This window comes from Triticum aestivum, chromosome 4D (assembly GCF_018294505.1).
Source record: "Triticum aestivum cultivar Chinese Spring chromosome 4D, IWGSC CS RefSeq v2.1, whole genome shotgun sequence".
Classification (NCBI taxonomy): Eukaryota; Viridiplantae; Streptophyta; class Magnoliopsida; order Poales; family Poaceae; genus Triticum; species Triticum aestivum.
Genome location: NC_057805.1, coordinates 15,965,333 through 15,990,417, shown reverse-complemented (window position 1 = coordinate 15,990,417; position 25,085 = coordinate 15,965,333). Strand labels below are relative to the sequence as shown.

Below are 25,085 nucleotides of genomic sequence, written 5' to 3'. Positions count from 1 at the left end.
AACTTATCTGGCACTCTCTTGTCACAGAGACTGCCAGAAGCTTGGCGCCACTTCGTCCATCCAACTTTGATTCGATGGTTCACATCTTCATCAATACCCCCGTCCTCCTGCAGCATTGACCTCAAATATCGAAAGGTGTCCTTCTGAGGTATCACCTGCCCATCAAGGCTAACCTCCTCCTCCTCACATCTAGTAGTACTGAAACCACACATCATGCAATTGTGGAGTAAAAAAGAAGAAGTCAATTCTTTTGAGCAAATCATCTGTTAAAGTGACAACCACTGCGGAGCCCAAAACCTTCTCTCTCATGCCCTAAAAACGTTTTTTGAGCACCAAGTTTTACATTATTTGTTGGAGATGCTCTAATAATGTTTTACATGATGTTACAACAACATAACTTCTATACATTTACCAAAGACATAATCTAATCTTTGTAACTTCTCACAAGCTACCTCCGGAATTGCCATTTGATCCCCATGTCCCATCTTGTGTAGCTCGTCTATTTTCTGATGTACAACCAAAAATCAAGCGTTAACCATGAGAGCCCCTACAATGGGTTCTCGTCATCCTATGGTGCTAGGCGTTAAGCAGCAAAGCCACCTTTTGGTCTTCCTTGGTCTCTTGGGCTCTTTGCCACTGTGGAAACCGTTCTGATAGAGGCCATCGCTATTCAGGGTCTCTTCTTCATGCACCTTCATTGTGCTCCTTAATGTCATGGATTTTGTAGTCGTTGTGGTAGAAGCGGTCATGTTTTTAGGAGAATCACTTTCGCTAGCACCTTCCTCCCTGTCGCGCATCTCCTTATCGGGCAAGAAATAAGTTTGGCGGATCTCTCTGCATAAAAGAAGACACAAGTTAAATTGTAATGTAAGGTAATGCCTTCGTGACCATCAACTGAAACACAAATTTAACAAACAATGAGGTCATATCTCACCTTGAATCATGAGGTGGTGTGGCAAGAGGATATCCATTTGGGAGATTATCTGTATCGAGAACGTCGAGGGTATGTGAATTTCTTGTAGTGATGGCACTGCCTTCTTCCGACGCCGCATCATAACTGAGGAGCTTTCTGAGAGTACTGATGTTTGCAGATCTGTTGCCTTGAAGAACTGCAATGGCTGTGTCCAGTATGCCCAAAGCCTTCTGCACCTCAGGACTAATCAACTGTTTATTTTCGACTTGCTGTGCTTGCTTGACTGTTCTGTCAGGACTAGTGAAAGACTTATTTTCAACTTGCTGCACTTGCCCGGCTGGTTGGTTAGAAAAGCCGGCTGCAAGATTATCCACCTTAAAAGATGTGTTCTGTTCACTCTCCTCTTCGATAATCTCACTGCATGGTGTGAGATTAGTGACTGCCAGAGGATTATGTACAGTGGGATTCTCGGGGAGCACTTCATTAGCGCTTTCCTCAACTGAAGTCACCTTCGCCTTGTCAGCAGAATGCTGGTACTCGCGTATTCTTGCATAGAGCGGTGCTCGTAAAGCTTGCTTGTAGTCTTCATCACAAGCGGCCACAGTACTGACAGCCTGCAGATAAGCCCATACACAATTACTTAACAGAGCATATTTCTCTCCCGGACATTGTTATTCGACATAAAGTATCACATGATATTTCTGGGAAGAAATCCATGTTGTGACTTGAAATATGTCAACTTTTGTCCTCATCACTAATATCATATATACTGATGTAGACTAGATTAAGCTACTAACCTTCTGGTATAGCTTATGCCCACTGCCGATTAGCTGTCTTGACATAAAGTTGATCAGCCATGGGGGAACAAAGTCTAGCTTAATGTCCATATTAGCTACTGCCCTGAATGAGTGATTAGGTTAAAAGTGAAGTGCAGGTACATGAAGTAAATTTGATAAATACTGGTATAAAAAGTATGTGATTAGAATAAAAGAGTAGTAGTAACAGACCCATTCGGTTTGCAGGATTTTTGGAGGATTTCCATAGGATTTTGATCCTCAGGTTTTTTACCTATGTATGCGTACTAATTCCATATGATTGTGTACATATTGGCCTAATTTCTAAGATTTTTAGCATTAGATGAAACCTCATGGAAAATTCCTAAGGATTGAAGTGGAGAGGGCATCCCAATCCTATACTTTTCATATTCCTTTGATTTGGAAATCCTATAACCGAATAAGCCCTAAAGGGTGTAAGAGCTTAATCCTTATGTCCAGTCTAGCCCTGGTGTGTGATGGTATGAGCGAGAGTCGGTGGTAGGCTCAGTAAAGTGGGATTGCAAATATGTCCATGGTTGTTATCTCATGCCCATGGGTGATAGGAGTTGGCAGCAGGCTCCGTAAATGTTCATATCCTAGTTAGGCCATGGCAATATGTAAGAGGATAGCCTCGATTGTTACCTCATGCCCATTTTGCAGACTGTTTATGAGCTTGTATTTATTTATTTATTGAGCACAAAAAATGCATGATTTTTTTTGTATTAGAGTGAACCCACAAGTACAAAACCAAGCAGGCTACAAAAAGGCCTACAGGCCTAAACAACAGACCCCCCCCCCCCCCCCCCCCCCCCCCCCCAAGTTTTTTTCACTTCAACGAATTCCCCTGCTTTCTGTGACAAAAAAACATCCACAACAATACTCGTCTGAAATGGTTGCCATATTGATTGGTTTTGTGAAAAGATAGCGTGCACTATTTCAAAGGCCTAGGAAGTGGTCTCAGATTGACATATGGTGCTCTATCTCAGTTTTGAGTTATCAGTTGTCGAAATGCAAAATCAGACTTCACCTGAAAAAACTTCTTTCCTTGGTAATCCTCTGTAAGACAAAGCCTCCAACTACATCCATCCGAATCGTGTCACCAGCTTCAGGGATTCCATCTATAGTAAATCCATGTGTCTGCATACTGAGATTATCCAAATTGGATATCTGCAAAACAAGTCAATAAGCAGTAAATAAACAAACCAGGACACGGACTATCAAGGCAGTAGGAAGAGGTTCTTAAAAATAAAAATCAACCTACGCACAGTTTTCATGATTACAATGACAAGGTCTTCTTTAAGATACTCAAACTGAAAGTAGTGTAGAAGAGCTTCTCTCTCTGAAACTGGCCAGGGGACCTTCACCCTTTCTTCCAAATAGTGAATAAAAAAATTAGCTACAACAGCTATAAAAGGGAGGTCAAATGAAAATGTAAGAAAGGACTCTTTAGATAAATTTAGTCTTCAACCAACCTGATCAAAGAAATTTCTTCGCCAATCCGAATCTTTTTCAAGCAGCCTGACTGAGCAATTTTAAATGTTGGCAGATTGTACTGCGGAAACCTAGAGAAAAACAATCTCATAAGTTCATGAGGGAATTCATTTGACTAAGTTGTTGTTTTCTTTGGCCGAGATTGACTTCAATGTTCAAGTACACCACGGGCAACATGTTTACTTGGTAAAACATGGAGCATCACGTATGAATCAACACTGTTTTAAAACTTTATCTGTACGTAGTGGGCTAATCCAATATTTATTCTCTTGAAAATGGTGTAATCCAATCATTATATACTGGGTGAAAACCAATTTTATGATGTCTTGTCAAATCACTGCATGGTGTTTAGATGCACCTGTACAGCATTAGTAAAGTGGGTATTTGCAAGATATGTGGCTACTGGAAGTAAAACCGGCACGGGTGGCAGACTTGTGAATTGGGCACCAAATGTGACTGAAGGAATCTTAAGGAGGAGGATTCTAATAGCATAAATAGTTTGCCTACAATGAAGAGCGCGCAAAAGTAGTTAAGAAGCTGAGTTAAGAACCCATGAAATGGCAATCTATTTGTTCAATACTATAAAGAATTTTAGTGGTACACAAGTCAAACAAAAATTTGAGAACATCATGTGTAGTTCCCAAGAATGCGAAGTTAAATGTAAAGATAGACAATTATTATCTTCAATAAAGAAAGCAATGTACTGATCTCATTTTTCTACAAAACAATTACACTCACCATTTTGTGTATAGACCTGATTCCCATGACACACATGTACCTATGAATAAAAACAGCAAGCTTAAGTGGCTATCTGAAGTTATTGTGTTTTACTAATTAATGCGGGGTTATAGTTCCTTACAAACATCGATAGGACCATCAGCAAAGCCTTCAGCAAGAAGAGTATGAAATGGGGTCCCATCTGGACCTTCGCGGTACATGACCCGTAATTGGTCTGTATCCTGCTTCACCTACAAAATAGAATTACCGATCATTCAAATAACTCACAGAACTTGCACGGAAACCAAAGAAAACAATTAACCACTCTCTAAACGAGGAATAAGATAAAAGAAGAGCCAACTTTGGAGCACAATACTAAACTACAAACAAAGGTAAAACATTTCACTCTTGGTGGTATGTATTTTGACAAGGGTGCTGCTTATCCCTGAAAGCATCATTCTGCTCCCGAGCTCAAATGCTCCTACTATGAATAGCATAACTCAAGAAAATAGCAAAAATATTTTAAAATATCTGATTTTTATTTTAAAACAAACAAATGTTGCTTAGTTCTCTCCGTACATGTAAACTTCCATGGTGAAATAACATTCTTCGAGGTCTGGGCAAAAAAATAATCTGTGTTCCAAAATGTTTTCACAAATAGTCTTTTTGTAGCATCATTTTTTTTCCAGGGCATTACAAATGTTTTTTCTTCACAAAACATTGCACATAGGTGAAACATGCATCAATGTTTGTCATAAAAAAAGTTCATAAATTTTATTGCTATTTTTTCTTAATTTAATATTCATCCACCTGGGAACCAAAACTCCATGTCTGCTTATCCCTCTCCTTTTTGGTAGCCTAGAATAAGCGTTCCTGTTTTGTTTTTCTTTTGTTTCTGTTTCTGTTTTTCTATTTTGGGTTTTGGTTGTCACCACCCTTGTATCTTGGGCCTTGTGGCATTCTTCATGTTCACAAAAAAAAGGTAAACTATTGCACTCTTGAAATATAGAATAAGAAAGGAATCAGTGAACTGATTACGCTATGATGCAAAACAGTAAAACATAAATTTATTATTGCACATTCTAATCACATAATGTTCACGATATTTTTGTACAAGCATATTAACTTTAGTTAATTTGTATACCTTCCACTCCTTCTGTTGCGGCCCACGAATCTCTGAAGGCCGTTCATTTCCTGAAGTGTCTAGCATTTCAAGAAAATTCGAGACTTCTTTGGCTCGTGCTTCAGCAATCAAATCGATGTTGCCTGAAGAAGGCATAACCCAAAATGAGAAAAAAAACACATGTAGGCTGGTATAGAAATGAATCTACAATGAGAAGCAAGTTTGGATGGGAAGATACAGATCACAAAGCAGTTTAATTTAGTAATACAAAAATAAGAGGTGCCGATGTTACTACCTCCGTCCTAATTTATTAGTCCCCTTTGTATTTAGAGTCATATTGTGACCACGATTTTAACTAATAAAATATAAGTTATACACAGCAAAACTAATATTGTCGGCAACTATGTTCAAATACGAATCCAACGATATAATTTTTGGTGACATGCATTAACATTTTGTTAGTTAAATATATGGTCAAAATTTGACACAAAATACCAAGGGGGTCGATAAACCAGGACGGAGGTAGTGCTATTGAATCTCGCATTTAATCTTTAAATTCAACCAGCAATTTAATTACACATATGGCACATTAATGTTACCGGGGAATATTTAGCAATGGAAAAACTCACACGTTTCTAATGGCATAATAGGAGGTAGAGAGAAAAGTAATTACAGTTATGAACTATTAGTGGTGTAGTACAAATGAACTAGCTAACCAAAGATGGACCAGAGAAAAAGTAATCAGACCCAAACCTTGGTCAGAGCCGGGCAGAGACGACTCCAAAATCTGGTTCTTGACCAGAGATTTCAGAGAGCCCTCGTCGGCGAGATCAGAGCAGGCCAGTGTCTTGTCCAGACGGTCGCGCAGCTCCAGGATTCCCTTCCTCGTCTCCATGGGCACCTACCTGGACCGACAACACAACGAAGATGAGAGCTTTGACAACCAAAATTGCAAAACTTGTCCAAAACAAAACCGATCAAACGAATATAGAATCCACACGACACGAGCTAAAGATCCCCACAGAAAGAAAGGAAGGGTCTAAAGGCGTCAAGTAAGAAAGGAAAGAATCATTAAAGGCATGCGCTCCTGAGGTGGAAAGCGAAGGCCACTCAAACGGAAAAATTAAGGAGCTGGGCTCCTGAAATTTGCCCCATGGAGCGCCAACAGGTAAAACGGGAAATCTAATCCAATCCAATCCAAGCAGAAGCAGTGTTCCAGATGCAGAACAGAGCAACCCATGAGTGGGAACAGAGGAGATGCCAGATGGACTGGATCGAAATTAAGAAACCCATCTGAGCCTTGCTGGACGCTTACCGTGTGCGGAGATCGGTCCCCGGGACGGAGAGCCGGACCTCGAGCTGGTGGTGATCGACGAGGAAGAGGGAGACGGAGAAGGCAAGAGGAGCAGGGAAGCTCAGCCTCGATCGGCTTATTAGTTGTTGTTGACTCTCGTCGGTGCTCGTGCGGCCCACCAAGCCGACCGAGGAGTTATGAGGGGTTCTTTTCCCTCTTCTGCCCACGCGGGACAGATTTCTGTGCGCTGTATTAATCAAGAATTAAGAAGTTCCTCTTCTCAAAAGAAAAAAGAATTAAGAAGTTCCTAAAAAAAGAAGTTCTCAGCCTGAAGTTTAGAAAATTCTTATTTCGGAATTGATGTCTACAAGACAATCTGTGAATACATAAAATAGACCAAGAATGGTGAAGAAGAGTGACTTAAACAGCATTGTGACCGTTTTCACTTTTTATATACAAAGGGCAAATTTAAAAAATACTCCCTCTGTAAGATAATATAAGAGCGTTTAGATCACTATTTTAGTATTCTAAACACTCTTATAGTTTACGGAGGGAGTAGTAAATGTTGGATATTTAAAAAAATAATTTAATTGCATGCTGATATTAAGTAGGATATTTTTTAGAAAAAGGTGTGATATTAATTACATGTTCATTTTATAGTTAGTACTATCATTAATATTTGGTATGACATTGACTACATGCTAAATATGTTGAGCACTCGCCACTGAAGCAATCTAGATCGTTGGTTGCACATAGTTTGATGGGTGAGATTAGTTGAATCTGCACCTTTCAGGCTTTCTATATACTCCACTATACTAGGACAATGCTCGTGCATTGCAACGTAATATAAATATCCAATACTCCCATTGTTTCTTTATATAGAGTAAAATTTTAGAATGTAAGGTGCATTTTTTTTCTAATTTCTCATAATTCCCTTGATAGCCCTCCAGAAAAAGGGAAAGTGTCTCTCTCCTGATTGTTTGTACCTCTCCTAGAAGAAAAGTATCTCTCTGTCGATTGCATGTATCTCTTACTTTCCTGGACTAACTGATTTACTTGCTACTAACCAATAAATTTGCAAGGGTAATTTCGTCGTAACATGTCTATAATTATGTGTCCTGGTCACCATGCCGAAAATAATACACCTTACATAAAGAAACGGAGGGAGTAATACGTTAGCTCGTGATTTACCTCCCCGTATTAATGCAATTATGTAAATCAAATATTTATAAAACCCTGCCCGTGATTTATCTTATAGTTTAGTCAGAAGTTTGGTAAGTAAATTAAGATGAAATTGGTTCAAAAGGTAAGTGAATTAAGGTGATTTATTAACATACAAAGAAAGTACGGACAAAGAGTATGGTGGGACAAAAAAGCTGGTTGGACGAAATAAATCGATGGAGGGACGTGGTAGGAGATGGAGAACCGGTTGACGAGGAACTACTCTTTTTTAATTATATAAAAAGTAGAGATAGATATATAGATATAAAATTAGAAATAGATACAAGTATAGATATAGATATAGATATGTTGGTCGAAGGAGAAACTAGCACCAACTTTAATATTAGTAGATAAGGTGAGGCTCGAACCGGGAAGTAATTGCACAAACCACTAACTATTGGTGTTGATTTTGCACAAAACGCCTATTTTTTGGGTTTGTCGCACAGAACATCACATATAGGTGTAATTCATTACAGTTAGGTCTAATCCAACGTTTAGGTACGTTGATTTAATTTCCAACGGATGGGCCCCGCTTGTAAGTGCACATGCGGCAACAACCCAGACCACAATAGCCAACCAACCAAAACTATCATTTCCCAAACCATTTTGGTCCAACTGAGATTAAAGCTTCCGGCATTAGTATTATACTACATGTAAGATTTACTGAACCTTTTTTCTGTTTTATCAGAAGTGTTAAACTTTAAACCAAAAAATTGAACGAAGGTAACTAAAACTGCAAATATCTTTTAAACCTCTAGTCCAAATGAGTGTCGAGATATTCCCAGCTCAGTGCCGGATATGTTTATTGTTTACTAGATTTTTCCCATTTTGTGAAAATATTGAATTTTGAACCAAAATTTCAATGAAACAACTAAAAACTTTAATATCTAGCAAAACATTGGTCCAAATGACTTGTGTTTTTCCCAGAAGAATACTATTGGATACATGTTTGATTTACTAGATTTTTCTAACATTTTTCTAAAAATGTGTAATTTTGATTTAAAAAAATTGAATGTGCCAATTAAAACAGGGATCTGAAGTCCTCGGTTTGACCTGCTGGCTGATGTGACCGATTTTCTTTGGCACACCTGCACTTACAAGCGAGATCCGCACGTCAAAAAATCACACCAACATACCTAAATGCTAAATTAAACCTAATTGCAATGATTTAAACGACATGGTGTCTTGTGCAATAAATCTATGGAGTAGATATTCTCTGTAAAATCAGCCCCAATAATTGGTGGTTTGTGAAATTTCCTCCTCGAACCGGAGAATACCTTGATGAACTCGGCGCTGGTGACCCTAAGAAAAAAAAGTACTCGTAGCTGGTGCTCCCATTTCATTCATATTCACAGTGAATATCATCCGTTTCGAAAAAAACAGTGAATATCCGGAGTGTATTTTTTTGAGTCAATTCCTGTCCCACTCTGGTCCACACGGTACAGTTGCTGCATCTGCTCAAACACCATTACACCAACTACCAATAGCCAACAACATTTTCGTCTCTATCCTTTTCTGTCAAGGTCAGTCTTCAATATGACACTGCCCTTCTCTTCTTCACGTTCTTGTTCTGTATTATCGTTATCAATTAGTGCACTTCTGCCTTCATTCACAACGTAGCAAATATTGGTATATTTGGAAATGTCAAGGTGGCATTTTTGCCTGATCATTTATTTCAGTATATAGATTTGAAAAAGATAAGAGTATTTTCCCAACAATAATGAACTGTTTTCTAACAAGGGACTAGCCTTTTTTATAAAGTATTAACATTTTTTAAATATATTTGGCACAATTATTTTGCAATATATGTACATTTTTTAGGATGGGAACAACATATTTCCAGATAACTAGATACTAATATCAGGAAAACAATTGGTTTTCACATAATATTTTCCTAAACAATAAAGAACAATCCGTCGAGCCAGGTCAGGCCTAACAAAGCCCAAAGCAGAAAACCTGGGCCCCCTGGTGCTCCACCGACCTCAACTCCAACTCTATATATTCGTGTTCGGGGAGAAAAAAACAGAGAGAAGGATTCATCGCGTTTTACGATACGGAGCCGCCGCCAAGCCCTAATCTCTCTCGGGAGGGCTGATCTGGAGTCCGTTCGGGGCTCCGGAGAGGGGAATTCGTCGCCATCGTCATCATCAACCATCCTCCATCACCAATTTCATGATGCTCACTGCCGTGCGTGAGTAATTTCATCGTAGGCTTGCTGGACGGTGATGGGTTGGATGAGATTTATCATGTAATTGAGTTAGTTTTGTTAGGGTTTGATCCCTAGTATCCACTATATTCTGAGATTGATGTTGCTATGACTTTGCTATGCTTAATGCTTGTCACTAGGGCCCGAGTGCCATGATTTCAGATCTGAACCTATTATGTTTTCATGAATATATGTGAGTTCTTGATCCTATCTTGCAAGTCTATAGTCACCTACTATGTGTTATGATCCGGCAACCCCGAAGTGACAATAATCGGGACCACTCCCGGTGATGACCATAGTTTGAGGAGTTCATGTACTCACTATGTGTTAATGCTTTGGTCCGGTACTCTATTAAAAGGAGGCCTTAATATCCCTTAGTTTCCGTTAGGACCCCGCTGCCACGGGAGGGTAGGACAAAAGATGTCATGCAAGTTCTTTTCCATAAGCACGTATGACTATATTCGGAATACATGCCTACATTACATTGATGAATTGGAGATAGTTCTGTGTCACCCCATGTTATGACTGTTACATGATGAACCGCATCTGGCATAATTCTCCATCACCGATCCAATGCCTACGAGCTTTTCACTTATTGTTCTTCGCTTATTTACTTCTCCTTTGCTACTGTTACAATCACTATAAAACCCAAAAATATTACTTTTGCTACTGTTACCGTTACTTCCATATTACTTTGCTACTAAATACTTTGCTGCAGATATTAAGTTATCCAGGTGTGGTTGAATTGACAACTCAACTGCTAATACTTGAGAATATTCTTTGGCTCCCCTTGTGTCGAATCAATAAATTTGGGTTGAATACTCTACCCTCAAAAACTGTAGCGATCCCCTATACTTGTGGGTTATCAATCGCCAAGGCGGAAAAACTGCAGCGTGTAGCGATTTTCCTCTAAGGGACGGAACTTCACATCATGCGCTAGATCCCAGGCTGATCGCATATTCTTGAAAAACCAGTACTGGCTATAGGGTTTAGTGATATGAACCCTACAGACTGCCATCCATCTTACTACCTCTTGTGGTGCTTCTTTCTCATCGAAAACCACGTCATCTAGGTCTTCTTCTCGAAGCCCTAGTTCTGCCATCAGTTGCTCTACCTCCGCCGCGGACGAGAAACCAGACGCCTCCGTCTGATCTTTCCCCAGCGATGCCATCATGAACCCTAGCCCGAGTTGAAAATCGATCGGGCTTGTTGAAAGCTGACCCAGAACTCCCCTCGCCCCAACCGGTGTCGATCAAGGCCGGGCAGGGATACAAGATCCCCCCGTAGTCAGTCTGAATCAAACTCCTGTTGGGTAGATCGCGGGTGGGAAGGGTAAGAACTCGATGACGGCGACGGAGTCGCCTCGGGAGAAAGAAACCCTAACGAGAGGGAAAGTTGTAAAACGAGTAGGTTTCTTATGTGCTTCGCCTGCGTCACGCTCACGCTCTGCAGAGAGATGTTGGGCCGGCCCAAGTAGTGTTAGCTGCTTGCCGCTCGCTTGCTTGTTGTTCATTGGATACTATTTTTCGGTCAATGCTTTGCGAAACCAAAGGTAGAAAAACAATAGTAGGGAATAATAAAACAATATTCATTAATATAATTTTTTTCATGAATTTTATTTTTTTTACTAATTCAAAATAAACTTTGTGAATTCAAAAAATGTTCATGAAAATAAAAGGTTTCATCTAAAAAATAACAAAATTATAAAATGTTCGTGATTTTAAAAATATTCATGAATTAAGAAATTGTTCATGAAACTTTAAAAAATTCTGATTCAAAAAAATGTTCATGAACTAAAAGCCTTTCTCAAGTTAAATAATGTTCATGAATTCCAAATGTTCACAAATTCAAAAAAATTCATGAATTTAAAAAATCCATGAATTCAAAATTTTGTTTGTGAAATAGAAAATGTTGCAAATTAAAAAAAATCACAAATTCAGATTTTGTTTTTCATTGAAATAATGTACACACATTCAAGAAATGTTTGCAATATCCAAAACTATTTTAGTAAAATAAAAATAATAGAAAAACCCTATAAAACCAGCAAAGAAACACGCAAAAGGAAGATAAAACGAATGAAGAAAAACAAACAAACAACCAAATGTGCTGGCCCATTTATTGCGTGTGGGGGTACGTGTTGTGTGGCTATCCACCGAACCAAAAATGCTACACGTACGGGGCATTACAGGTTGGTACGGACTCCTTCCAAACTTAATAAACATACCCCCTGAATTTCATGGGGGTGGGACCGCGTCCTCCCCTAACATCCAATCAAATACCACATAAAATCAATCCTGTAAACTCTTATAAAAACCTGTATGTGTAGCATTGTTGCCAACGAACTGTGAGAGAAATAGGATCAACCATTTAAGAGGCTTAATATTGATGGGAATAAGTAATGATGCACTAATCAATAGACCATGACAATTGCTTTGGATTTGCAGGGCATATACCGCCCGATTTCAAACGCCTGCCTCCAGCTCAAACCCTGGCTGGCTAGCCCACCACCTCACGTGCTAGCGAGTAAGACTCATGCCATTTCTCAAAAAGGACATTTTTAATTCAATCGATACATAATGCAATCCATACTCTACATAATGCAATCCATACTTCAACACAGCAAAAATATACATTATTTTACAACAAAATAAAGAAAAGTTCAACCTAAGATGGGGGGCATATCTTATTCAAAGACTACAACATCATGGATCCATGGTCGGAGAAAACCTGCCTCACTGTATACTCCAGCCAGGTAAATGTCATCATAAAAAGGTCTCCGTCCTCTAGCCTATGCAAGATTGACCAAGTATATACAGAGTCACCGCGTATAGGCATGAATAACTTACACGGTAGATGAAACACTCTTTTTTTAAACCACATATTCCTGGTAAGCCAGAGAGCCCAACATAAGTTTGTCGCCCCTAGAAGAATATGTCCTATAAAATTGTCGGTTCATACCCCACAAATTGTTTAGGCGTTAATGCACGACTATCGTGTTTTTGTATTTTCATAAACCCCATCATTATTCTCTTTTTATCATAAGTGATAAGTTCTAGAGTTACACTTAAGTGTTGTGCAAGGAAGGTGTGTGGATAAAGCAAAAGGTCCATGTAGTTGTTTTTTCTTGGTTGGCCTTGGGTTGGTTCATGTTAAAAAATTATTAGACATTGTGAAATACAAGAGTTAAAGCTAAGTTCCCAATATAATTTTGACATTCTTTCTTAACCTTTGGCAAGAGGAACGTTAGCTTTATGCATTGATTTATAGTGATATGGAGCAAACTTATTTATATGTTTGTTTATTGTTAGCTAAATTATCAACTATAGAAAATTGCTATGCACCACTTTCTTAAGTTAAACTTGTTGGAAATATGCCCTAGAGGCAATAATAAATTGGTTATTAACATATTTCCTTGTTCATGATAATCGTTTATTATCCATGCTAAAATTGTATTGATAGGAAACTCAGATACATGTGTGGATACATAGACAACACCATGTCCCTAGTAAGCCTCTAGTTGACTAGCTCGTTGATCAATAGATGGTTACGGTTTCCTGACCATGGACATTGGATGTCGTTGATAACGGGATCACATCATTAGGAGAATGATGTGATGGACAAGACCCAATCCTAAGCCTAGCACAAGATCGTGTAGTTCGTTTGCTAAGAACTTTTCTAATGTCAAGTATCATTTCCTTAGACCATGAAATTGTGCAACTCCCGGATACCGTAGGAATGCTTTGGGTGTACCAAACGTCACATCGTAACTGGGTGGCTATAAAGGTGCACTACAGGTATCTCCGAAAGTGTCTGTTGGGTTGGCACGAATCGAGACTGGATTTGTCACTCCGTGTAAACGGAGAGGTATCTCTGGGCCCACTCGGTAGGACATCATCATAATGTGCACAATGTGACCAAGGAGTTGATCACGGGATGATGTATTATGGAACGAGTAAAGAGACTTGCCGGTAACGAGATTGAACAAGGTATCGGGATACCGACGATCGAATCTCGGGCAAGTAACATACCGATAGACAAAGGGAATTGTATACGGGATTGATTGAATCCCCGACATCGTGGTTCATCCGATGAGATCATCGTGGAACATGTGGGAGCCAACATGGGTATCCAGATCCCGCTGTTGGTTATTGGCCGGAGAACGTCTCGGTCATGTCTGCATGGTTCCCGAACCCGTAAGGTCTACACACTTAAGGTTCGATGACGCTAGGGTTATAGGGAATAGATATACGTGGTTACCGAATGTTGTTCGGAGTCCCGGATGAGATCCCGTACGTCATGAGGAGTTCCGGAATGGTCCGGAGGTAAAGATTTATATATGGGAAGTCCTGTTTTGGTCACCGGAAAAGTTTTGGGTGCTATCGGTAACGTACCGGGACCACCGGGAGGGTCTCGGGGGTCCACCAGGTGGGGCCACCGGCCCCAGAGGGCTGCGTGGGCCAAGTGTGGGAAGGGACCAGCCCCTAGGTGGGCTGGTGCGCCTCCCACAAGGGGCCCAAGGCGCAGGGAAGGGGAAAGGGGGAAACCCTAGGCTCAGATGGGCCTAAGGCCCACCTAGTGGTGCGCCCCCCTCTCTCCCCCCTTGGCCGCCCCTCCAAGTCCCATCTAGGGCTGGCCGCACCCCTTGGGGGGGAACCCTAGATGGGGGCGCAGCCCCTCCCCCTCCCCTATATAGTGGGGGTTTTGGGGCTGTCAGAGACATGAGAACATCTCCCTCTTGGCGCAGCCCTACCTCCCTCCCTCCTCGTCTCTCGCAGTGCTTGGCGAAGCCCTGCTGGAGTGCCACGCACCTCCATCACCACCATGCCGTTGTGCTGCTGCATGGACGGAGTCTTCCCCAACCTCTCCCTCTCTCCTTGCTGGATCAAGGCGTGGGAGACGTCACCGGGCTGCACGTGTGTTGAACGCGGAGCCGCCGTGGTTCGGCGCTTAGATCGGAATCAACCGCGATCTGAATTGCTACGTGTACGACTCCTTCATCCGCGTTCTTGCAACGATTCCGCATCGCGATCTACACTGGTATGTAGATGCACTCCCCTTCCCTTCGTTGCTAGATTACTCCATAGATTGATCTTGGTGATGCGTAGAAAATTTTGAATTTCTGCTACGTTACCCAACAGTGGTATCAGAGCCAGGTTTATGCGTAGTTTCTATGCACGAGTAGAACACAAAGTAGTTATGGGCGTCGGTTTTGTCAATTTACTTGCCGTTACTAGTCTTATCTTGATTCGGCGGCATCGTGGGATGAAGTGGCCCGGACCGACCTTACACGTACACTTACGTGAGACAGGTTCCACCGACTGACATGCACTAGTTGCATAAGGTGGCTAGCGGGTGTCTGTCTCTCCCACTTTAGTCGGATCGGATTCGATGAAAAGGGTCCTTATGAAGGGTAAATAGAAATTGGCATATCACATTGTGGCTTTTGCGTAGGTAAGAAACGTTCTTGCTAGAAACCCATAGCAGCCACGTAAAACATGCAACAACAATTAGAGGACGTCTAACTTGTTTTTGCAGGGTATGCTATGTGATGTGATATGGCCAAAAGGATGTGATAAATGATATATGTGATGTATGAGATTGATCATGTTCTTGTAATAGGAATCACAACTTGCATGTCGATGAGTATGACAACCGGCAGGAGCCACAGGAGTTGTCTTAATTTATTGTATGACCAGCGTGTCAATGAAAACGCCATGTAATTACTTTACTTTATTGCTAACCGTTAGCCATAGTAGTAGAAGTAATAGTTGGCGAGACAACTTCATGAAGACACGATGATGGAGATCATGGTGTCATGTCGGTGACAAAGGTGATCATGCCGCGCCTCGAAGATGGAGATCAAAAGGAGCAAGATGATATTGGCCATATCATGTCACTTTATGATTTGCATGTGATGTTTATCATGTTTACATCTTATTTGCTTAGAACGACGGTAGCATAAATAAGATGATCCCTCACTAAAATTTCAAGAGACGTGTTCCCCCTAACTGTGCACCGTTGCGAAGGTTCGTTGTTTCGAAGCACCACGTGATGATCGGGTGTGATAGATTCTAACGTTCGAATACAACGGGTGTTGACGAGCCTAGCATGTACAGACATGGCCTCAGAACACATGCCAAACACTTAGGTTGACTTGACGAGCCTAGCATGTACAGACATGGCCTCGGAACACAAGAGATCGAAAGGTCGAACATGAGTTGTATAGTAGATGCGATCAACATGGAGATGTTCACCGATGATGACTAATCCGTCTCACGTGATGATCGGACACGGCCTAGTTTGACTCGGATCATGTATCACTTAGATGACTAGAGGGATGTCTATCTGAGTGGGAGTTCATTAAATAATCAGATGAGCTTAATTATCATGAACATAGTCAAAAGGTCTTTGCAAATTATGTCATAGCTTACGCTTTAGTTCTACTGTTTAAGATATGTTCCTAGAGAAAATTTAGTTGAAAGTTGATAGTAGCAATTATGCGGACTGGGTCCGTAAACTGAGGATTGTCCTCATTGCTGCACAGAAGGCTTATGTCCTTAATGCACCGCTCGGTGTGCTGAACCTCGAGCTTTGTCTGTAGATGTTACGAAACATCTGACATACACGTTTACTACATGATAGTTCAGTGTGTGATGCTAACGGTTTAAAATTGTGGCGACAAGACGGACATATGAGATGTTCCAAAGACTGAAATTGGGATTTCAGACTAATGCCCACGTCAAGAGGTATGAGACCTCTGACAAGTTTCTTAAGCCTGCAAAGGGAGAAAAGCTCAATCGGTGAGCATGTGCTCAGATTGTCTGAGTACTACAATCGCTTGAATCGAGTGGGAGTTAATCTTCCAGATGAGATAGTGATGGTTCTCCATAGTCACTGCCACCAAGCTATTAGAGCTTCGTGATGAACTATAACATATCAGGGATAGACATGATGATCCTTGAGCAACTCGCGATGTTTGACACCGCAAAAGTAGATATCAAGAAGAAGCATCAATTGTTGATGGTTAGTAAAACCACTAGTTTCTAGAAGGGCAAGGGCAAAAGGGATACTTCATGAAACAACAAATCAGTTGCTGCTCTAGTGAAGAAACCCAAGGTTGAACCCAAACCCGAGACTGAGTGCTTCTGTAATGAGGAGAACGGTCACTGAAGCAGAACTACCCTAGATACTTGGTAGATGAGAAGGCAGGCAAGGTCGACAGAACTATATTGGATATACATTATATGAATGTGTACTTTACTAGTACTCCTAGCAGCACCAGGGTATTAGATACCGGTTTGATTGCTAAGTGTTAGTAACTCGAAATAAAAGCTGCGGAATAAACGAAGACTAGCTAAAGGTGAGATGACGATATGTGTTGGAAGTGTTTCCAAGGTTGATGTCATCAAGCATCGCATGCTCCCTCTACCATCGAGATTGGTGTTAAACCTAAATAATTGTTATTTGGTGTTTGCGTTGAGCATAAACATGATTGGATTATGTTTATCGCAATACGGTTATTCATTTAAGGAGAATAATGGTTACTCTGTTTATTTGAATAATACCTTCAATGGTCTTGCACCTAAAATAAATCTCGATCGCAGTGATACACATGTTTGTGCCAAAAGATATAAAATAGTAATGATAGTACCACATACTTGTGGCACTGCCTTTTGAGTCATATTGGTATAGAACTCATGAAGAAGCTCCATGTAGATGGATCTTTGGACTCACTCGTTTTTGAAAAGATTGAGACATGCGAACCATGTCTATTGGTATATATGCATGAAGAAACTCCATGCAGATGGATCGTTTGGACTCACTTGATTTTGAATCACTTGAGACATGCAAATCATACCACATGGGCAAGATGACTGAAAGGCCTCGTTTTCAGTAAGATGGAACAAGAGAGCAACTTGTTGGAAGTAATACATTTGATGTGTGCAGTCCAATGAGTGCTGAGGCACGCAGTGGATATCGATATGTTCTTGCTTCATAGATGATTTGAGTAGATGCTGAGAATATTTACTTGATGAAACACAAGTCTGAATTATTGAAAGGTTCAAGTAATTTCAGAGTGAAGTTGAAGATCGTCGTAACAAGAGGATAAAATGTCTATGATATGATCATAGAGATATCTGAGTTACGAGTTTGGCACACAATTAAGACATTGTGGAAAGTGTTACACAATTAATACCGCCTGGAACACCACAGTGTGATGGTGTGTCCGAACATCATAACTGCACCCTATTGGATATGGTGCATACCATGATGTCTCTTATCGAATTACCACCATCGTTTATGGGTTAGGCATTAGAGACAACCGCATTCACTTTAAATAGGGCACCACGCAATTCTGTTGAGACGACACCGTTTAGAGAAACCTAAGTTGTCGTTTCTTAAAAGTTTGGGGCTGCGATGCTTATGTGAAAAAGTTTCAAGCTGATAAGCTCGAACCCAAAGCGGATAATGCATCTTCAAAAGAATACCCAAAACAGTTGGGTATACCTCCTATTTCAGATCTGGAAGCAAAAGTAATTGCTTATAGAAACGGTTCCTTTCTCGAGGAAAAGTTTCTCTCGAAAGAATTGAGTGGGAGGATGGTGGAGACTTGATGAGGTTATTGAACCATGACTTCAACTAGTGTGTAGCAGGGCACAGGAAGTTGTTCCTGTGGCACCTACACCAATTGAAGTGGAAGCTTATGATAGTGATCATGAAACTTCGGATCAAGTCACTACCAAACCTCGTAGGTCGATAAGGATGCGTACTACTCCTGAGTGGTACGGTAATCCTGTCTTAGATATCATGTTGTTAGACAATACTGAACCTACGAGCTATGGAGAAGCGATGGTGGGCCCATATTCCGACAAATGGTTAGAAGCCATGAAATCCGAGATAGGATCCATGTATCAGAACAAAGCATGGACTTTGGTGAACTTGCCCGATGATCGGCAAGCCATTGAGATAAATGGTTCTTTAAGAAGCAGACGGACGTGGACGGTAATGTTACCGTCTATGAAGCTCGACTTGTGGCAAAGAGTATTTTCACAAGTTCAAGGAGTTGACTACGATGAGATTTTCTCATCCATAGCGATGCTTAAGTCCGTCGGAATCATGTTAGCATTAGCTGCATTTATGAAATCTAGCAGATGGATGTCAAAACAAGTTTCCTTACCAGTTTTCGTAAGGAAAGGTTGTATGTGATACAATCAGAAAGGTTTTGTCGATCCTAAGGATGCTAAAAGGTATGCTAGCTCCAGCGATCCTTCCATGGACTAGAGCAAGCATCTCGGAGTCAGAATATACGCTTTGATGGAGTGATCAAAGTTTTTGGGTTTATACAAAGTTTGTTAGAAACTTGTATTTACAATAAAGTGAGTGGGAGCACTACAACATTTCTGATAAGTATATGTGAATGACATATTGTTGATCTGAAATGATGTAAAATTTCTGGAAAGCATAAAGGGTTGTTTAAAAGGAGTTTTTCAAAGGAAGACCTGGATAAAGTTGCTTACATATTGGGCATCAAGATCTATAGAGATAGATCAAGACGCCTGATGATACTTTCAAAGAACGCACACCTTGACATGATTTTGAAAGAGTTCAAAATATATCAGTCAAAGAAGGAGTTCTTACCTGAGTTATAAGGTGTGAAGTTGAGTAAGACTCAAAGCTTGACCACGGCAGAAGAAAGAGAAAGGACGAAGGTCGTCCCCTATGCTTTAGACGTAGGCTCTACAGTATGCTATGCTGTGTACCGCACATGAAGTGTGCCTTGCCATGAGTTGGTCAAGGGGTACAATAGTGATCCGGGAATGGATCACATGACAGCGGTCGAACTTATCCTTAGTATCTAGTGGACTAAGGAATTTTCTCGATTATGGAGGTGAAAAGGAGTTCGTCATAAAGGGTTACGTCGATGCGAACTTTGACACTAATCCGGATGACTCTGAGTAGTAAACCGGATTCGTATAGTAGAGCAGTTATTTGAAATGGCTCCAAGTAGCGCGTGGTAGCATCCACAAGATGACATAGATATTCGTAAAGCACACACGGATCTGAAAGGTTCAAACCCGTTGACTAATAACCTATCTCACAAGCATAACATGATCAAACCAGAACTCATTGAGTGTTAATCACATAGTGATGTGAACTAGATTGTTGACTCTAGTAAACTCTTTGGATGTTGGTCACATGGTGATGTGACCTATGAGTGTTAATCACATGGTGATGTGAACTAGATTATTGACTCTAGTGCAAGTGGGAGACTGTTGGAAATATGCCCTAGAGGCAATAATAAATTGGTTATTAACATATTTCCTTGTTCATGATAATCGTTTATTATCCATGCTAAAATTGTATTGATAGGAAACTCAGATACATGTGTGGATACATAGACAACACCATGTCCCTAGTAAGCCTCTAGTTGACTAGCTCGTTGATCAATAGATGGTTACGGTTTCCTGACCATGGACATTGGATGTCGTTGATAACGGGATCACATCATTAGGAGAATGATGTGATGGACAAGACCCAATCCTAAGCCTAGCACAAGATCGTGTAGTTCGTTTGCTAAGAACTTTTCTAATGTCAAGTATCATTTCCTTAGACCATGAGATTGTGCAACTCCCGGATACCGTAGGAATGCTTTGGGTGTACCAAACGTCACAACGTAACTGGGTGGCTATAAAGGTGCACTACAGGTATCTCCGAAAGTGTCTGTTGGGTTGTCACGAATCGAGACTGGGATTTGTCACTCCGTGTAAACGGAGAGGTATCTCTGGGCCCACTCGGTAGGACATCATCATAATGTGCACAATGTGATCAAGGAGTTGATCACGGGATGATGTGTTACGGAACGAGTAAAGAGACTTGCCGGTAACGAGATTGAACAAGGTATTGGGATACCGACGATCGAATCTCGGGCAAGTAACATACCGATAGACAAAGGGAATTGTATACGGGATTGATTGAATCCCCGACATCGTGGTTCATCCGATGAGATCATCGTGGAACATGTGGGAGCCAACATGGGTATCCAGATCGCGCTGTTGGTTATTGGCCGGAGAACGTCTCGGTCATGTCTGCATGGTTCCTGAACCCGTAAGGTCTACACACTTAAGGTTCGATGACGCTAGGGTTATAGGGAATAGATATACGTGGTTACCGAATGTTGTTCGGAGTCCCGGATGAGATCCCGGACGTCACGAGGAGTTCCGGAATGGTCCGGAGGTAAAGATTTATATATGGGAAGTCCTGTTTTGGTCACCGGAAAAGTTTCGGGTGCTATCGGTAACGTACCGGGACCATCGGGAGGGTCCCGGGGGTCCACCAGGTGGGGCCACCGGCCCCAGAGGGCTGCGTGTGCCAAGTGTGGGAAGGGACCAGCCCCTAGGTGGGCTGGTGCGCCTCCCACAAGGGGCCCAAGGCGCAGGGAAGGGGAAAGGGGGAAACCCTAGGCTCAGATGGGCCTAAGGCCCACCTAGTGGTGCGCCCCCTCTCTCCCCCCTTGGCCGCCCCTCCAAGTCCCATCTAGGGCTGGCCACACCCCTTGGGGGGGAACCCTAGATGGGGGCGCAGCCCCCCCCCCTATATAGTGGGGGTTTTGGGGCTGTCAGAGACATGAGAACATCTCCCTCTTGGCGCAGCCCTACCTCCCTCCCTCCTCGTCTCTCGCAGTGCTTGGCGAAGCCCCGCTGGAGTGCCACGCACCTCCATCACCACCATGCCGTTGTGCTGCTGCATGGACGGAGTCTTCCCCAACCTCTCCCTCTCTCCTTGCTGGATCAAGGCGTGGGAGACGTCACCGGGCTGCACGTGTGTTGAACGCGGAGCCGCCGTGGTTCGGCGCTTAGATCGGAATCAACCGCGATCTGAATTGCTACGAGTACGACTCCTTCATCCACGTTCTTGCAACGATTCCGCATCGCGATCTACAATGGTATGTAGATGCACTCCCCTTCCCTTCGTTGCTAGACTACTCCATAGATTAATCTTGGTGATGCGTAGAAAATTTTGAATTTCTGCTACGTTACCCAACAAAACTTTCATGAGACCACATAAGATAATCAGGTTCGTGTTGAGATAACATTCACAATGAAAAGTATTTACTTTGTCATCCATGTCCTCAAGGACGAGGATATTCATATGTCTCAAATGTATCAATAGTTTTTGTCATGTTCATGCTACTTTATATCATTTGAACATTAGTTTGGCATCACTTTTGTATAAATTTATTTGACTAACCTATTAATCCAGTGACTAGTGTCAGCAGTGTCGTAGTCTGGTCTGGGCCACCACCGGGCCAACCTGGCAAAATCACCTATGGCCCCATGCCTGGGGCTGGCTACGCCCTGAGTGTCATATATTCATTTTGCCTTTAATCATCAAAATCCACTGGGGCACTACATGCACCTACACCAGACATACTGTCTAAAAGAAAGAAAATATTTCGAGACATACGCCACGCAATTGTGTGTGCTTATATGGATGTCCTTCTCCTTTTCTCGCCACATAGTTAGTCTTGTTTTTCTCGGAAATTGGTTTTAGCTCCCAGGCTCCATGGATCCTAGATTTTGGAAATTTGAAAAATCTAAGTTTGAAGTATCAAAATATTCTGGAAAAGAATGCGCACATAAATATGGATGTATACTACTGATTTTTTTCAATAAAGGATGAATTTTATTAGCTCAAAATGGAGAATCAAGAGGATACAAACATAATGGACACACATCCGGCCTCTGCATAACTAGATGCAAACAGCCAACACAAACGCACACAAAAAACCACGCCAGCAAATAGCAAAGTCATTTAAGACCAAAGCTATGCGTAGGCGATGAAAAAAAGAAATAAAAAACCTCAAACCGATCAGATCCGCGATCGACAAATTACAACAATGACCATATCCGCACCAATCATCTCATGACAACACACCTACGACGAGATTTTTCAACAGCAACGCCTTCAGGAAGGGAGCGACGCTAAACCGCCGCCGTCGCCGGATCCAACCACACAAGGCCAGAATCTAGGTTTTCACCCTGAAGAAACAGTCCGAGCATATCCGAGCAATGCCTTCAACAAGATAATGACATAAAAATATCGCCATTGCCAGGTTCAGACCTAGGTTTTCATCCCGGAGCTCGAGACCGGGTGCTCGAGTAGCACCACCATCAAGTTTGTTATGGTTTGTCTCCACCACTTTTCCACAATCCCAGCAGCTACATGTGGTGTGGACCACCGCCGCCGCACACACATTCCTCTGCGTCAAACCGTTGTCGATAGTTCGTAACTGCCCGTCGAAGTCAACCATCAGATTTGAAAGAAGAAACCCTCACGGAGACCTTTGGATGGCTACCTCATGGAGCTTCCTCAGGATGAAGCCTGGCTGTGAGGTCGCCCAAAGCCGGGAAGCCGACACTCCTATAAAGTGTTTCATGGCCATGCAACGGACTAGCAACACCTCCAGGCAGAACCATCCGTAAGCTACGCCTCCACACCACCATTGAGGGGAACATGGTGTCACCCAACCAGATGAGGAGGCACGAGGTGCTGCCCATAGGCCAGATCGACCAGATCAAAGACACCAGATCGGAGCCGGCCAGGGCAGAAGACTCAACGCGAGGCAAAGAATCGCACGACCAACCCGCCATGGCTGCCGCAGACTCCCAGCTTCGATGTGTGCAAGAGCCGCACGCGTCTCATGATCAAGAGGAGCAGGCCCCGCCGCCACCGTGCTCGCCGGCAGCGGCGGCGGCGAGGAGGAGTTGCGGACGAGCGGAGACCGGCGGCTACGGCTGGGGACGCCCCGGTGTCGCCCACGAGCGACACGGGAGCGAGATCCAGATGTATACTACTGATGAAATACATTTTTATCCGAGCTAAAATAAATCATGTATTTCTAGCCCATGTACCATCCACTATAAAAATACATGTTTTTTTCTGTGTCTAGCTCACACCAAAACGTATTTTATCATGAAATTTAACACACATATATAGTATAAATGTCTACATAGATGTGTATTTGTTTTCAAAATTTTCTGAAATAAATAAGTTATTTTTTTATTTTAAGAATATCAGACTCCACATAGCCCGGGAGCCAAAAATCCTCAGTCTGTTTTTCACTGGTACTATAATGTACATACTCCTACTCAGTGCAGCAGGGGCGTGCCCCTCGTGTTCTTTCAAGAAAAATGATGATGGAGATCTCTTGCCGGGCGCGCGCGCTCCCAGTACAACATCAGCCACTCAGCGGGCAGATGAGATATAAAAAACAAATCACTCGTCTCCGTGGCAACCGCCGGCATCGCCACGTCCGTGGCAGGTGTTTGCTTGGCAGCCGAACACGTCTGCATCCCTTGGTATTAGTAGGATCGGACCAAGCACCAACAGTGCGTGCTACAGTGCAACCGCGGCAGCAACAGCGTCGACGACGAGCACCTCCGCGGCTGGGAAGCGGTGGCCGGAGCCATCATTGAGGTGGTGTGAGTGTGACGTCCTCGGCGTCACGCACCTAATAATAATAATAAGTAAGGGTGTATGCAAGTCCTAGTACGTACGTACGTGTCACCGGGGGTACGTACGCAGTGGCTCTATACGGAGTCTGCGTATGTACACGCTTCCATACGCCCGCGTATACGTCTTGCTAGCTATGATGCGGCAAAGGCGTGAGAATAAAATGCCAATAGCGTGCGGTAGCTGCATGCTTGGCGTCGTTGGCGATGCTCTCCGAGGAGAGAGCTGCATGGAACTCTGTTCCTTTTCCTTGTAGCGGTTCCGGCTGGTCTGTGGCCGTTAATTGCAATCTTATGGATTTTTCTTCATTTGTAATATGGATTTATCTTAGTAAAGTACTCCCTCCGTTTCATGTTTCATATTAAGTGTCGCTAACTTTATACTAAATCAACGACTCTTAATATGAAACGGCGGCAGTAGTGTGTTTGAACCCTGGCTTTCGTAATGAAAATCGAACTTGACCAAACTCCTTGGTCCGCTTGCTCCCTGGTCGCTCCCGCGGCCGGTCAGGAGCAAAGCCTAGCCTCCGCTGCCGCCAGCATCACACCCACCGCCGTCGCCTCCCCTCGCCTCCGCCGGACGGTGTCGCCGGGCAAAGTCCGTGCGGCGGGGTTCTTTCCTCCTCCTGCTCGGGGAAGTGCGGCGTGGGCCGTGCCCTTCGATGGGAGCTCGGGCGGCGTGCACGCCAGCTCGGGGCATCGAGGCGAGGCAGCGCAAGAGGGGCTCGAGTCCACGCGCATCGGCGTCTCGCAGGTTTCCTGTCCGGGATGTGGGCGCGGATCCGGACGGGG

At 42.6% G+C, this 25,085-nt stretch overlaps 1 protein-coding gene across 2 annotated transcripts; it reads right to left on the bottom strand.

The window, feature by feature from the left end:
- Positions 1–219: 219 nt before the first annotated feature.
- LOC123095786 (uncharacterized) lies at positions 220–6,576 on the bottom strand. 2 transcript variants are annotated; one of them, XM_044517350.1, is made up of 11 exons: positions 6,375–6,576; positions 5,813–5,964; positions 5,081–5,202; positions 4,079–4,187; positions 3,958–3,997; positions 3,201–3,290; positions 2,994–3,093; positions 2,756–2,895; positions 1,711–1,813; positions 935–1,527; positions 220–834 (listed from the first exon to the last, which is right to left on the bottom strand). In XM_044517350.1, exons 2-11 carry the CDS (start codon positions 5,952–5,954, stop codon positions 564–566), a joined length of 1,710 nt encoding a protein of 569 aa, XP_044373285.1. In that variant the 5' UTR covers positions 5,955–5,964; positions 6,375–6,576; the 3' UTR covers positions 220–563. The 2 variants fall into 2 exon arrangements, with proteins under 2 accessions (XP_044373285.1, XP_044373286.1); XM_044517351.1 differs by having other exon boundaries at positions 5,813–5,960; positions 6,375–6,567.
- Between the last annotated feature and the right edge of the window lie 18,509 nt (positions 6,577–25,085).